At 46.8% G+C, this 17,104-nt stretch overlaps 1 protein-coding gene across 1 annotated transcript in view; it reads right to left on the bottom strand.

The window, feature by feature from the left end:
* Nucleotides 1–2,505: 2,505 nt before the first annotated feature.
* Nucleotides 2,506–17,104, bottom strand: part of LOC130121128 (cytoplasmic protein NCK2-like) — a 52,421-nt gene continuing 37,822 nt past the window's right edge. Inside the window, exons 3-4 of the mRNA XM_056289978.1 lie at nucleotides 7,182–7,963; nucleotides 2,506–2,888 (exon numbers count right to left, since the gene is read on the bottom strand). Of these exons, the coding sequence (XP_056145953.1) occupies nucleotides 2,694–2,888; nucleotides 7,182–7,963 (977 nt within the window). The 3' untranslated portion in view covers nucleotides 2,506–2,693. The remainder of the gene's footprint in view (nucleotides 2,889–7,181; nucleotides 7,964–17,104) is intronic.

Below are 17,104 nucleotides of genomic sequence, written 5' to 3' on the forward strand. Positions count from 1 at the left end.
CCACAGACACACTCTATTGTGTCTGTAGGGACGCCCGACCAAGCCAGAGGTAACACGGGGATTCGAACCAGAGATCCCAGTGTTGGTAAGCAACGGAATAGACCGCAACGCTACCCGAATGCCTGTGACGGGCTCTTTCACTGTATGTTGTTTATTCTGGCTGTGCAACAAATTTTCCATTTGAAACAATGAGATGATTGATTGATTGAGCAAAACATTCCCCAATAGTCCATCCATCCATTATCCCAGCTGCTTATCCTGCTCTCAGGGTCGTGGGGATGCTGGGGCCTATCCCAGCAGTCATTGCGCAGCATGCGGGGAGACACCCTGGACAGGCCGCCAGTCCATCACAGAGCCGACATGCACACATTCACACCTAGAGACAAATTAGTACGGCCAGTTCAGCTGACCTACAGGTCTTTGGACTGTGGGAGGAAACCGGAGCACCTGCAGGAAACCCACACAGACACGGGGAGAAGATGCAAACTCCATACTGAGGACTACACATCCAACATGCATAAAAAGATGGCAAGCAAAGCATTTCGTTTTAGTATTCTGAAAAAGAAAAACTTTTATTGAACAAAAGTATTTCAATTCTTACATTGTTGGCGGTACAGTACCATAGTAGGAGTGAAACAATTCATCTATGCACCGTATATATATATATATATATATATATATATATATATATATATATATATATATATATATATATATATATAGTGGAAACAAGAATTAAATAACAATGCTCAATAACATTCAGATATATCTTAATCTTAACAAACCTGAGAACCCCATGAGCGAGAGAATCCCATCGGTAAACAAACGCACAAAGCAAAAGGAAATTTAAAAAAAATAGGGCAAACGTTTGGTAAGACTTAAGAACTTTTTTTTTCCTCCTTTATAAGTCATTTATAAACCAGTAGTCAATCACTTCCATTTACAACATTTAAAGGTTATCATTAAATAAAAAAATAGCTTCTGCCTTGATTGACACAACAGCTGTTGTACAGTCAAAACCGCTGGACTGGCGTCATCAACTATCACTGCTGCACAGAACATGTCGAAATCTCTTAATTAACTGGTGATTTACAGACGTTCTACAATACACAGCTCGGGGCTGCCCCCTGTTGGCAGACTAGTTCCTCATGTCGACTCTCAGTTGGTTGTCGTACTAAAATATTGAGCGGAAACACAACACTCAGAGATGTACTCCTCTGTGATAAGCGGTGGAGGTGATCACTCTCATAACTGCATGTGTTGTCAGTAAGACGGTACAGAGTTATCAGCACATGAGTTCAGAAAGATGTGTTCTGCAACCGGGGGGGGGGGGCAGACCAAGTACAGCTATTCAATAGTGTTACCAAAGGTGCTTATTACTCTTGGATTAGGATCCTCCAACAGAAAAGTAGTTGAGTGTTAGACGATAGGGAGGCGAAGTGTCGAGCAACACATGGAAGGCCGGGAAATAAGAGCGTGTGTGTGTTGCAGAAAAAGAACAAGAAGAACAGCGGTACATGCGGAGGATGGCACATGTGGTTGCAAACTGAAAAACATTCAAACTCTGCTGGACGTCAAGTGTTCTCCTCTTCCTTCACATGGAAACTCAGAAGGTGTGTTCAGGGGTTGTGTAAGATGGGGAACGTTCCTTAAGTAAAAAAAAAATGTCTGGAGGGACGGTGGGTTTGTGGAGCCAGCAAAGGAGGAGGAGGGATGAAATAAAGGAAAGGTAAGAGGGAGAGGAAGTGTGTAGAGGAAAGGTGTGGAGCAGCAAAAGGAGGAGAAAAGGCAAGAGAATGATTAATGATCACTTCGTGAGGTTGTTGCAATGGACGATCACTGCTGAAACCGAGAGCACTTGAGATTATCTAAGAAAAAAAACAAAACTGCAGAATCAAACAGTCAATCATCTTTTTAAAAATAAATGAGCGAGAATGACATAAAACAAAGGCCCAGTGGGTAGACGGGACACCTACAGACGGTCCACCGGAGGTTCAAATAATCAACTGTTTTTGACATCTGTCCTTTTCTGCACGTCCACAGGGGATTAAAAGCAACGGTGTAAAAAAAAAAAGAAAGAAAGAAAACTTGCCGTGTTTGGGTGTAAATGGAGAATATGACATTCCTATAGGATCGCTTCACCCCCCCACGAGACCTCATGTGTTTCGCTAGCAGCTGGTGTGGTCACTGCGAATGTGGCAGAAATATTTGCTCTTAACAATGATTCCCAACCCGGATTGCTGTTTTTCTTTTACTCTGCCAAATTTTCCATTCAGCCAATCAGGAAGAGTTTAACACCTGGACCAACAGGTGACTTTAGTTAAATACCTGGCAGAACAGAAAACCAGCAGTACTGGTGGTACCTGAGGACCAGAATTGGGAACCAATTTCACCTAATCGCCACTAGAGGGAGATATATATATATATATATATATATATATATATATATATATATATATATATATAAAAATCCTATGAGTCCTTAAGGAGGAGAGTGTGTCCCGGTGTATGTTCCCACGTGCACACAGCGAGAAAGTCCAGAGCTAAGGCTTGCATTAAGACAGATGGGGGGGGGGGGGAGTGGAATTGGTACAAGTGTCTGTCTGTTCATGTGTATGTGTCTCATACAAGCATGTTCCAGTGTAGGTGTGTGTGTGTGTGTGTGTGTGTGTGTGTGTGTGTGTGTGTGTGTGTCACAGCAGCGCTTTGACCAGGTACAGCCTGTCTCCGTGTTCGCTGGTGAAGATGGGCGCTTTCTTGTAGTGCTCCACCAGTTCGTCCATGGAGGTGAACCTGCGCTGGCCGATGCAGTACGCTTCCTCAGACTGCTGCACTTTAAAGTGCTTATTCTTACCCGCCGCCTTCAGAGAGACTGAAAAATCACTGGGCTGAAAGAGAGGAGAGGAGAGAAGGAGAACAGTCATGATGTTAGAGATGAAGAGAGAGAGAGACAGGCAGACATACATATGATGTATCCTGAATTCAGCAGTCTCCCCTATGCACCAAAACCTCCATACATACTGTACATTTACAAGTCTGGGGACACCTCGCTTTGTAGATATGAACCTTCACCTCTTAACACAACTACAGGCAGATGTGTTTCAGTAGAAGTCTACCAATAGAAACGGAAAAACACGTCTTCCCATTTTCGGATAATGGATGGAACTACCAAACAGAAAAAATGATAGAAATCCCACAGAAGTACTACATTGGGCACAATGATATTCAATATGGTTGTTGTGATGTTAACGCTCATCATGTCTCGATGCATGCTCGATAATCCAGGCGAGGAAATCACAGAAAGTTGAATCAGTTCATCTGAACACAACGTTTAGTGGGAGAGATGTTTCATCACTCAACCAAGAGACCTCTTCAGTCTCGACTGACTGCAGGTGTCCCCACCCTTATAAACAATACAGTGGCGTCTCCACCCCTATAAACAATGCAGTGGCATAACAACCGAAACCAACGATCAGTTTCATATGCAGTTAATGGTCACAGCAATTTGCATATGAAACAGATTGCTGTTTTCGGAGGAAGAAGAAGAAGGCTACTAAATAGCTGTTTTTATATGTTAAAAAATTTGCAGGCATTTTCTTGAGAGTAAACAGAGAAAATCAAACACTTGAAAAATTAAAATTAGATGAGGTGTCCTCAAATTTTTGACAGGCAGTGTTATCCGTTATCCAAGCCCCTTATATCCAACCCTTAGTAGGGTCGTGGGATGCTAGAGCCTATCCCAGCAGTCATTGGGTGGCAGGTGGGGAGACACCCTGGACAGGCCGCCAGTCCATCACAGGACCAACACATTCACACCTAGGGACAATTTAATATGGCCGATTCACCTGAGCACCCAGAGGAAACCCACGCAGACACGGGGAGAACATGTAAACTCCACACAGAGGGGATGGACTACCCCGGGGTTAAAACCCAGGACCTTCTTGCTGTGAGGTGACCATGCTTACCACTGCGCCACCCGTGATTATTAATATTATCATTATTATTGTTATTATTATTATTAGTAGTAGTAGTTCTAGTAGTAGTAATTTAGGCCTGGGACTGGGCAGTGTATACAGTACATCTGGAAAGTATTCACACCCCTTCACTTTCTCCACATGTTATGTTACAGCCTTATTCCAAAATGGATTAAATTCCTTTTTTTTCTCATCAATACCCCATAATGACAAAGCGAAAAAAGTTTCATAGAAATTTTTGCAAATTTATTAAAAATAAAAAACTGAAATATTGCATGTACATACGTAGGTATTCACACCCTTTACTCAGTACTTGGTTGAGGCACCCTTGGCAGCGATTACAGCCTCAAGTCTTCTTGGGTATGAAGCTACAAGCTTGGCACACCTATATTTGGGGTATTTCTCCCATTCTTCTCTGCAGATCCTCTCAAGCTCTGTAAGGTTAGATGGGGAGTGTCACTGCACAGCTATTTTCAGGTCTTTCCAGAGATGTTCAACGGGGTTCAAGTCTGGGCTCTGGCTGGGCCACTCATGGACATTCACAGATTTGTCCCAAAGCCACTCCTTCGTTGTCTTGGCTGTGTGCTTAGGGTCGTTGTCGTGTTGAAAGGTAAACCTTCGCCCCATTCTGAGGTCCTGAGCGCTCTGGAGCAGGTTTTCATCAAGGATCTCTCTGTACTTTGCTCTATTCATCTTTCCCTCGATCCTGACTAGTCTCCCTACAGCATGATACTGCCACCACCATGCTTCACTGTAGGGATGATATTAGCAAGGTGATGAGAGGTGCCTGGTTTCCTCCAGACGTGACGTTTGGCATTCAGGCCAAAGAGTTCAATCTTGGTTTCATCAGACCAGAGAATCTTGTTTCTCGTGGTCTGAGAGTCCTTTAGGTGCTTTCTGGCAAACTCCAAGCGGGCTGTCATGTGCCTTTTACTGAGCAGAGGCTTCCGTCTGGCCACTCTACCATAAAGGCCTGATTGGTGGAGTGCTGCAGAGATGGTTGTCCTTCTGGAAGGTTCTCCCATCTCCACAGAGGAACGCTGGAGCTCTGTCAGAGTGACCATGGGGTTCTTGGTCACCTCCCTGACCAAGGCCCTTCTCCCCCGATTGCTCAGTTTGGCTGGGCGGCCAGCTCTAGGAAGAGTCCTGGTGGATCCAAACTTCTTCCATTTATGAATGATGGAGACCACTGTGCTCTTTGGGACCTTCAAAGCTGTAGAAATTTTTTTGTACCCTTCCCCAGATCTGTGCCTCGATACAATCCTGTTTCGGAGGTCCACAGACAATTCCTTTGACTTCATGGCTGGGTTTCTGCTCTGACATGCACTGTCAACAGTGGGACCTTATATAGAGAGGTGTGTGCCTTTCCAAATCATGTCCGATCAATTGAATTTACTACAGGTGGACTCCAATCAAGATGTAGAAACATCTCAAGCATGATCAGTGGAAACAGGATGAACTTGAACTCAATTTAGAGTGTCATAGCAAAGGGTGTGAATACTTATGTACATGCAATATTTCAGTTTTTTATTTTTAATAAATTTGCAAAAATTTCTACAAAACCTTTTTCACTTTGTCATTATGGGGTATTGTGTGTAGATTGATGAGGAAAAAAAAGGAATTTAATCCATAAGGCTGGAATAAGGCTGTAACATAACAAAATGTGGGGGAAGTGAAGGGGTGTGAATACTTTCCGGATGCACTGTATGTAGTTAAAATAGTCAATATACGATACGAGCTGCTGGATTTCACACACAGAAATAATAACGAAGCAAATTATATAATATCTGTTTGCATGATTTCTATCACTTTACTCTGGTGAATACGCATTATTTGTCTCTTTGTCTGCCTTGGTAATACACAGAATCCCTGTCATGCCAATAAAGCACCCACTGTACTGAACTAAGATAGAAATGCTCAGCACTCCTCTTCAAACTGCCAAGATGTGTTCATACCAGCAGGTGGCGCTAGGCTACCACCTTTGTGTATCTGACATCACCACCACTTTCTATTTAAACTAGTGACAACATCTTCCCATATCCACTGCCTTTCATTCCAGGTGACATCTTCTCTACCTTCATGTCCTGAATGAGGCTGAACTTATTTCCAGACTCAGGCCTTCACCCTGACATTCACCATCACATATACACACACGCAACAGTCCCAGTATAACTTACAGTGTGCTGTTGGTAAACTGGGCCCGTTTCTCACATTAAAGCTTTTAATGCTTGATAGAAAACAAAATCTAGCTAGGTCATCTCTTTCATGATTACTCATGAAAGAAAAATAATCTAGTGCGTCAGACAAATAATGCAATTTAGTTTGATTTGACAACGTCTTGGACTTATTTCCACCTCTAAAGCACCCTAATCACTTATAAAATGATAAATTCCTTGCAAATGGAGCTTTTAAAGATAAAAGCTGCATATATATGATGAAATGTGGTAATTCCTTTTTAGTTGTTAGTATTGCAACAAATATCACAGAAACAAGCGGGGGAAAAAACTCCCAAAAATCTCAATGTTGACCCCCCCACCACCACCAATTTCTGTAAGCTCAAACCACTACGGTGGAAACCACTAATGGTGATGTAATAGTGGAAACCACCCAGGCCAACACAACCATTATAGGCACAGTTAAACACATGTAATAATAATGAAAGACACAACTTCTCTGTTTTACTGGATTTAACTGACAGTCACCTATCATACTGTGACAAACATCACGAGTCAAACTGGAATTTAAAAATGGACTATAGGTTATGTGACTTAGCGTTGTCTAAAGTACATTTATAATAACAGTAGGATGACTCTTCAAAATGAATGTAAGCCTGTGGCACTGAAGACCAACTGGTGATCTTGGAGGCAGACTGAGTAGATGGTGCCATGTTCAGTATTATGGGGGTAAGAAAAAAAACAAAATTTTAACATAAGATTTCCTGGTTTCCATCCTTTTTCAAAAATTTTGCATGCATTAAGGATCCAAAACGATCATTTTAAGCCGACTGTTTGATCACAATAACCAGATCATTTAAACAGCGCTAGCATAATAATGATTTTGTCTGGCAACTTTTGCTCACAATAACTATGAGGTTTCCACGGTGCTTTTATTTCCTATATTTCTCTTTCGTTAAAATCAGTCCAAGACTCTGCCAACACTCCAAACCCCCCCCCACCACCTCCATCATCCCCCCCTCCCCCAACTCACAGATGACTCGCTGTCTCGTATGAGGAAGTCACCCTCCTCTCCTCTCTCGTTGAGGATACTCTCGGCCTGGTGTCGGGTGATGTTGCCGTAGTACCAGTCTCGTCCTGCGAACCTCCCCGAGCGGGCCGGTCCCGCCGGGTGGTGCTGGGGGGAGCTCTGCACGGAGGTGGGCTGGCCGGGCCCCTCGTTCAGGACCACCACATAGTTTTTGGGCACCAGGCCCACCAGGCCATGGCTGTTCTTACACCTCCACCACTCGGGGTCGTTCTCAGGCTTCTCCACAACCTCCATCACCTCGCCCTTCTCAAAGTTCAGCTCCTCTTCCGTCACCGAGCTGAATGGGTAGAGCGTCTGAACCAGGTGAAGGACACCGCTGCGGCCACCGGCACGCCCATTTGCCAGCGTCGACCCCTCAGAGATGCCATGGTAGCCGCCTGGTGTGGGGTCTCCCTCCCCCCTGTCTATCCCTCCACCCAGTTCCTCCTGGACGTAGTTGGAGGGGAACCAGCCCACCCGGCCTGCCTGGCTGCCTCGCCACCAGCCGTCGCTGCACTTCTCCATCACCACCACCCTGGAGCCTTTCATAAGCGTCAGCTCGTCCTCCCGCTCCGCCATGTAGGCGAACTTGACCACGGCGGGAATGTTGAGGTCATAGATTCTCTCTGCGCCACTGCCGCCGCCGCCTCCTCCTCCACCGTTGCCATTGGAAGGGTACTCAGTGTCTGAGCTCGGCGTTGGGGAGGCATCACGGGCGCTTGTCTTCCTCTTGGTCTTCCCCAAACCTGGAGCAACGGGAAGAGATGGAGGGGAAAAGAGGTGAGAATGGGAGAGACAGAGAACAAGAGTGAAAGACAGAGATAATCACATCATCAATACCTTGTAACTGAAACTGCACGTTTTACACTAATGTAGATTAAAAAGTTTTACAAAACACATTTATTTGAAGCCCCATGTATTAGAAAAGCTCGTAAGATGAGTACGAGTCCCTCAGCAAACATTCAAGCAATTCAGATGCCGACATTCGGAGATGCAGAGATCATGACATCAAACCTCTTTACAGCATCTTCTCATCCTCCTTTAACATCGTGATCCAGGAGAAACGCTGCAACATTACACTCCTCATGGTTTAGTATCAAGATTTCACAACAACTTGAGTTTTCCTGCAACCCTTAACGCACGTCTCCTCTCTTCAGCAGGCTGAAAGAGGAGGCGAAGGTGAAGTGGAGCAGGCAGCCTGGGCTTCATAATGACAGGCGTGCTGCCACCAAAGCTGCTCTCTCTTTTCTATCTGTCCATGCCTTGTTTTCGCCCGTGCACACAAAACACATCTCTTTAAATGAACGTTGATAGTACGGGGGGCACCGCATGAAGTGCCGAGTCCAACTGAAACCCATTACACAGCTCATCTACTCGGTGCTGCCACATGAAGGTTTGTGGTAAAACTGAACAATATATCGTTTCAGGATTTACATTGCAACTATTCATTCATCCTTTATCCAAGCCGCTTATCCGAATTGGGGTCGCGGGATGCTGGCGCCTATCCCAGTGGTCATTGGGCAGCAGGCAGGGAGACACCCTGGACAGGCCGCCAGGCCATCCCAGGGCTGACACACACACACACACACCTAGGGACAATTTAGTAAGGCTGATTCACCTGACCTACATGTCTTTGGACTGTGGGAGGAAACCGGAGGAAATCCATTGCTTTTAACGCATGTGTAATAGTCACATTGCAAAGGATGCAAGGTGAGGCAAACTGGACCAATCAGTCATGTTAGTAAGCTGCATTTATCTGGTGAAATTATGTAACTCCTTTTTATTCTTTAATATTGCAGTTAAGGGTGGATGCACTGATAGTGATACCAACACTGGATACCAGGGCGACACCAGCCTAAAACGGAGTACCGGTATCGGATTTTACCCAAGACTAAAATCAGAATACTTTATTTATAAATGTGATATCAAAATCCATGAATAACATTTCATAAATAAAAACAAAATTATTTGATTTATGGATCGCTGGTTCGAATCCCCGTATTACCTCCGGCTTGGTCGGGTGTCCCTACAGACAAAATTGGCCGTGTCTGCGGGTGGGAAGCCAGATGTGGGTATGTAGCCTGGTCGCTGCACTAGTGCCTCCTCTGGTCGGTTGGGGGCGCCTGTTGGGGGGGGGGGGGCTGGGGGGGATAGCTGATCCTCCCACGTGCTACATCCCCCTGGTGAAACTCCTCACTGTCAGGTGAAAAGAAGCGGCTGGCAACTCCACATGTATCAGAGGAGACATGTGGTAGTCTGCAGCCCTCCCCGGATCGGCAGAGGGGTGGAGCAGTGACCGGGATGGCTTGGAAGAATGGGGTAATTAGCCAGATATAACTGGGGAGAAAAAGGGAGAACCCCCCCCCCCAAAAAAAAGAATTGATTTAATGCATTTTTAGGCCATGTGGAGCCTGTATTTCTTCAATAATGGGGGGGGGGTGGATTCCATCTCAACTGTTTTCACCATTGATCTCAAACTAATGATCCAAGTAGCAAAAGTAGTTCTGGTGCATTCTTAATTGCAATGCATGTTGCAGAAAAACAAATATATCCCAATGTTGTTGTTGTTGTTGTTGTTTTTGAGCTCCAGCTTATGCAAAGTAGACCAATACAATTCCTGCAATCCGCTAAATGAACAGAACTGAAGAACTGGGCTGTCCCGTCCAAACTCAACACTAAAGTTTCAGTTTGTGGTCAGGCAGGTTCGTGACACTAAACTGGCTGCACAGCGGTGAAACCATTCTCTGTGTGAGCGACCACATGGTTTTGCATTCATTTCGCGGAAGACCAACCGACGTTCCAGATAAGCAATATGGATTTGAATACAGTGCGTCTGCCCACAGCAAGAACAAAGGCTCTGGACTTTCCGAGTTGGCTAATTCCACGACGGCTAATCATCCTGTGTGCTCCAGAGAGAGCAGAATGCCACGGAAATGTCAGCGCTGGCTGAAGAGCTCTGAGCTCTCCTGGAAAGTTTTGGGGTTCACAGAGAGTAGCATGAATCTCACTGTCAAGAGCCAGGAGGAAGAGGACAGCGGGCGGAAAAAGACGAGGGGTCCCTTGGCAGCTGTTTCCAGACACATCAGAGAACACAGCTGACAAAACCACAAAGAGGAGAGGGCCGAGGAAGGAATACCGATCACATCGTGTGCAGCAGCATGGAGGGAACGGTGGTCCAATGGGTGGAAATACATGGAGACGGACGCCGGCAGCCCATTCATGTGATTACCTGCATGTGGTGTGTTTTAGAAAGACTAGAGGGAGGGGGGCCATCTGCTGGACCGTCGTTGTGAGGTACATAAACGAAAGACCATCAACTTGCCTGAGATGTGCAGAGGGCAAGCTGCAAATTCCCTCGAGTCCTCAGGTCAGCAAAAAAAAAGAAGAAAAGACACGTGCACACACACCCACACAAACAAACACATGGATGGTACTTGTACAGGCATGCATGAGCTCACACAGCTACAAAATGCACAAACACACAAAACGCACACTCAGGCACGAATAGATACACATGCACACACACTCATGGATAGACGCTTGTACAGACGTGCATGAGCTCACACACTTAGAAAATACCATACACTCACAGGGATGGATCGACACACACACACATACACACACGCACAGATTTTTCTACTCGACTCATTTCCACTTCAAGGCGCTGGCCTGCTGGCTAGAGGAGCAACAGACTATAATCACTCCTCCCACACGTTCACTCCGAACCTCCACCCTCCTCTTCATCTCGAGGGCAGAGGTGTTATTCAATCAGCACCAACCAGCGGGGACTGCAGCTCACCAGCCCCCCTCCCCCCCAGAGCCCAGAGGACTGCGGGTTGGCGGAACTTTAATATCTTAAACGAGTCGACAGAACACTACACCGCCCCCCAGAAACCTGTCTTTATTCATACCTTAAAAAGGCATCATGGGGGGCATCCGGGTAGTGCAGCAGTCTATTTTGTTGCCTACCAATATAGGGATCGCCGGTTCGAATCCCCGTGTTACCTCCGGCTTGGTCGGATGTCCATACAGACACTATTGGCCGTGTCTACGGATATGGGTATGTGTCCTGGTTGCCGCACTAGCGCCTCCTCTGGTCAGTTGGGGGCACCTGTACAGGGGGGAGGGGGAACTAGGGGGAATAGCATGATCCTCCCATGCCCTATGTCCCCCTGGCGAAACTCCTCACTGTCAGGTGAAAAGAAGTGGCTGGTGACTCCACATGTATCGGAGGAGACATGTGGTAGTCTGCAGCCCTCCCCGGATCGGCAGAGGGGGTGGAGCAGCGACCGGGCTGGCTCGGAAGACTGGGGTAATTGGCCAAGTACAATTAGGGGGGAGAAAGGGGGGGGGGCATCATGACATCCACAAACTGTACTATTACCACTGTGTCAACGACAGGTGCAACTAAAGAGAATGAGAGACGGAACATGTCCATCTAAATGTCCACCAGCGTCCAGGGGTTCATTTTTCCAGGGTGTAGACGGCGTGAAGACCGCCGAGGGAGCCAAAGGAAACACTTTGTCAGCGTGACGTTTACGTGACTCTTTTGGCCACTCATTTTATGCTTTACCGTTATTACTTCTGGTGAGATTACATCATGACACACACACACACACACATACACACACACAGCAGCATCCATCCATTTACAGTAAAACTATGCCTGAAGGGACGGGGTACTTGGCTTGAATGAGCGAATATCAGTATAAATGACACACTGAAGGACGTCGGATACTCCGAGAGCGCCACTTTCGCCGACGAGCTGAGCGCTCTGTGACTGATGCGGCGAGCTAATGAACCGCGGGAGAGGACAGCTCTTAGCTGGGCTAATTGCGTCGACAAGCCAATCAGGATCTCCGTTCACAGGCGCGAGGAGTCCCATTAGCCCCGTGACCTCGCCCATTGGTCATCACCTCATCACGAGAACGTCCTCCGCTGATGGAGTCGACCAGGCCCTCTTCTCTGAAGAGCCGGCGGCGGAAGGTGAAGCGTTATAGATTGAAGTGGACAAGCACCATAATGTTTCAGTCTGTATGTGACACGGCTGGGGACGGAGAGATAATCCATCAATACAGCACAGCCATTAAGCCCGCAAGTCCTCTTCTGATCAATCTACCGATAATGTCAGGACGCACAACTACAACAGCGGCTGAAGGCTTCAGAGGAAGGGGGCGACAGCAAAAACTGAGACTGAACCATACTGGGAAAAAAATAAAGATCAACACTGCAGTGTTTGTTTTCAGCAGCATGTGTTGCAGTGTTAGAAAGTAAGCTGTAAATGTCAAGCTCCATCTGCAAAGAATTGATCACCTTAGCAATGATTAGGGTTATTTTAGAGGATAAAATAAGGCAAGAAGTCATCAAATCAGACTTTCTAGGGGGTGTCTGGGTATTGCAGCGGTCTATTCCGTTGCCTACAAACACGGGGATTGCCACTTCAAATCCCTGTTACCTCCGGCTTGGTTGGGTGTCCCTACAGACACAATTGGCCGTGTCTGTGGGTGGGAAGCCGGATGTGGGTATTCGTCCTGGTCACTGCACGAGTGCCTCCTCTGGTCGGCCTGGGCGCCTGCTCGGGGGGCGGGGGGGAACTGGGGGAATAGCATGAGCCTCCCACGCGCTACGTCCCTCTGGTGAAACTCCTCACTGTCAGGGGAAAAGAAGTAGCTGGCGACTCCACATGTATCGGAGGAGGCATGTGGTAGTCTGCAGCCCTCCCCGGATCGGCAGCAACTGGGACAGCTTGGAAGAGTGGGGTAATTGGCTGGGTACAATTGGGGAGAAAAAGAGAGAAAAATCCAAAAAACAAAACACCACAATATCACTCAAGGCGGTGGCACGGGGGCGCAGTGGTTACAAGAAGGTCCTGGGTTTGAACCCCGAGGTTGTCCAACCTTTGGGGTCGTCCCGGGTCGTCCTCTGTGTGGAGTTTGCATGTCCTCCCCGTGTCTGCATGGGTTTCCTCCAGGGGCTCCAGTTTCCTCCCACAGCCCAAAGACCAAAGACATGTAGGTCAGGTGAATCGGCCATACTAAATTGCCCTTTGTGTGTGTGTGCGTGTGTGTGTTTGTGTGTGGTGTGTGTGTGTGTGTGTGAGGGGGGGGGGCTGTGATGGTCTGGCAGCCTGTCCAGGGTGTCTCCCCACCGGCTGCCCAAAGACTGCTGGGATAGGCTCCAGAATCCCCACGACCCCGATTGGGATAAGCGGCTTGGATAATGGATGGATGGATGGATCAGTCAAGGCGCTTAACTCGACAAAACAGATAATTTAACACATTATTGCAAAAATACAAACCTCTTAAATTGCAAACCTCTTGTATAGGACCAAAATCATAAAGTATTTAAACAGTAATATAAACTACAGACCTCTTCTAAATGACCTCTGCTGGTTCTGGTTTTCGATCGAGCAGTAGCAAGGTTTAGTGTAACGTGATTGATGGTCCAGTTCGTCTTACACTTCATCGTTTGTAATTTCACTACTTCACATGTTGATGCTGAAACTATATACATGCACTTAACATGTGTATGTTTATGTTGCTGGATTAAGATGTTCTCAGTCATGTGGTACACGTGGTACATGTTAGCTGTTCGGTAGTGTATTATGTTCTCTAAGAGACATGGACGGCTGAGATGACTTTACAGACATGTTAAATCAGATTTGTGTTGGGTGGGGACAGGTTGTTCCACACCAACGCCGGGGTAGTTTCATGTTAAAGCCGTAGGGTTTAATCGGCTAATTCTGCCCCTCTACGTGAACCTTAAGGAGGCAGAGAGCCGAGCAGCGAAACACAAACAGTTATTTCTCTCGACACCTCAGGATAAAGAGCCATCGGATTACAGAAGACAGGCGGAGACGTCTCGTGTGAAGTCTAACAAGAGGGAACACTCTAACAGTATACGTGATATAAATAGTTTTTTTCCAGACTTGAAGAGCAGCTTTATTTTGGATGAGCAGGGAGCGGTGAAGACGGGATAGAAATAGATGAGAGAGCACGAGAGGGAGAAGGAACAACAAGGAGCGAGAGTGAGCGACTGAGACAAAGGGAGAGTGTGAGAGAGAGAGATGGAGCGAGAGAGAGACAGACAGACACAAAGAGAGAGACAGACAGACAGAGAGAGAGAGATTGTGTGAGAGAGAGAGATGGAGAGAGAGACAGACAGAGAGAGCGAGTGTGTGAGAGAGAGATGGAGAGAGACAGACAGACAGAGAGAGAGAGAGAGAGAGTGTGTGTGTGTGAGAAAGAGACTGTTTCTGGCACTCTGATTCCTCTCGGCTCTGTGGTTTCGGAGCCCCGGGGAGATCTCTGCCAGACTATGTGGGCCAATGTGGCCCAGCCGGCCGCTGTCTTTTCTACCAGAGCTGAAATGTGCGGAAACGACATTGGTCAGTCTCCCTTTCCCTCTCCCGCTCCCTCTCACTCTCTGTCCACAATAGGTTTTGTCATGGCCGAACAATGTATCATCTGAGAACCAGTACTGTACCAACACTGGTGCAGAACAACCCATCCCTACTGAATACTTCTCTATGATTTGAGACGGTGTTTCCCAATCCAGTCCTCGAGGCACCCCCGTCCTGCAGGTTTTCATTGTAACCCTGCATGCATAGGCCTGCTTGCACTTACTCAACCAACCAGAACTTAATTCTGTCAGGTTTTGCACATCTGGAATAATGAAGTCCTATAGTGTGATCAGGTTGAGTCAGTACAAGCAGGGTTATGTATGCAGGGTTACAATGAAAATCTGCAGGACGGGGGGGGGGGGGGGTGTCTTTGGGATCGGACAGGGAAACACTGATTTAAGGTCTGTGTAAATTCGTCTATGTCATCCAAGTACTACGATTTCACTCAAAGAACATCATACGCACAGCTGGACCACTAACACATTTTCCTCACCATCTTCTCATATTCCCACACCAGCTCTCCTTACCAAGCTGCGCAGTACACATATCTGTGTACTTTTACCTCTCCTTACCAAGCTGCACAGTACACATATCTGTGTACTTTTACCTCTCCTTACCAAGCTGCACAGTACACATATCTGTGTACTTTTACCTCATCTATTTGCCAAGATTTCAGACAAAGAGATAACACAATCAACTGCACTGCTAACATATACCATATGACTTAAAATATCTTCATCCCACAATGTGCATACACCATGCATACACACATTTACACAGGCATGTCAGTGTGTTGTCTGGCATGCTTGTGTAAGAAGTGGGGTTGTTGCGAAGTGTCTAGTGTGTTGGTGTAGTGTTGTGTGCCTGTCACGTCTCACTCAACCTTCACCACTGGCTAGCAGAAATGCCAACAGGAGAGCCGAGCACATAAGTCTCTCCCTGCCGGTACATAGCCTTCCCAACAGCAAGCCCTATGTAGCACCTCCTCGTAGCGACACATGGTAACTGGGTACACCTTGGACCCTGGCTGAACTACAAGGGACTCGGAGGAGGTCTGGCCCCTAGACGTGTGGTACGCAGGCCCACTGGTGTGTGGGTATTCCCTGATGCCCACCAACCAGCCCCCCAGCTATGTCACTCCCTAGTGGATACCTCGGGAGAGGAATACGCTACGGGAGTAAACTCCTACAGAAAATCGATGTCTACAGTGCTGTTGTTTTTGTTTTTCTTGCTCTTTTGTATGTGTTTAAGTGGGAGAGTACTGCTGGCGTCGTGTGTGGCTGCTGCTTCTCCCTCTCGTAGCCCCCTTCCCATCCCCCGTCTTATGTCCGTTATGTTTATCTGTTTTGTTTCACTCCGTTCATTGTAAAGCAACTTTGAGTGTTAAAAAAGCACCATATGAGATTGATTTATTATTATTATTACTATTATTATTTAAGTGCATGTACATTAGGGCTGAGCAATTTACCATTTCAGATTCGACATCACAGAATACACGTGTGCAGTAGTCACATCACAAAAGGATGCAGTCAGAGGCAAACTGGACCCCTCAGTCATGTCAGGCTAAAGCTCGTATTGCTTGTTGGAAAACAAAATCTAGCAAGGTCCGTTACTTTCAACTACTCTTTAAGAAATAGTCTGAATTTCTTTTTTTCTTTTTTTTCCCCCTTTTTTCTCCCCAATTGTATCCAGCCAATTACCCCACTCTTCAGAGCCATCCCGGTCGCTGCTCCGACCCCTCTGCCGATCCGGGGAGGGCTGCAGACTACCACATGCCTCCTCTGATACATGTGGAGTCGCCAGCCGCTTCTCTTCACCTGACAGTGAGGAGTTTCACCAGGGGGACGTAGTGCGTGGGAGCACACTATTCCACCCAGTTCCCCCTCCCCCCGAACAGGCGCCCCGACCGACCAGAGGAGGCGCTAGTGCAGCGACCAGGACACATACCCACACACGGCTGCCCAACCGCAGACACGGCCAATTGTGTCTGTAGGGACGCCTGACCAAGCCGGAGGTAACAGAGATTTGAACCGGCGAGCCCTGTGTTGGTAGGCAACGGAATAGACTGCTACACTACCTGGACGCCCCATGTTGTGGCTTTTAAGTGTAATGTAATATCACAAGTTGGAGGAGAGTGATGCGAAGCCTTTTGAATCCTTTCTAGACGCCACCCTGCTTTCATTTAATTCACAGACGAGTCCCTTTCTTCAGGATTAAACAACGTGCATGACAAAGGTCCGATGGATCCAGGACTAGCCGGGATTGATGGGCCAGTACTAACTGAATACATGTTGAGTCAACCGGACCATTGAACAACGGTCTTATTTTCTCCTCTAAAATCACCCGAATCACTGATTGATTCGATTGATCAATTCTTTCCAAATGGAACCATTGAACTTAAAAGCTGCCGGTTTATCTGGTAGAATTATACAAAATCTGTTTTTTCTCTATTATTGCAATACATATCAAAAAACATTAAAAAAAA

Source organism: Lampris incognitus, chromosome 11 (assembly GCF_029633865.1).
Source record: "Lampris incognitus isolate fLamInc1 chromosome 11, fLamInc1.hap2, whole genome shotgun sequence".
NCBI lineage: Eukaryota > Metazoa > Chordata > Actinopteri > Lampriformes > Lampridae > Lampris > Lampris incognitus.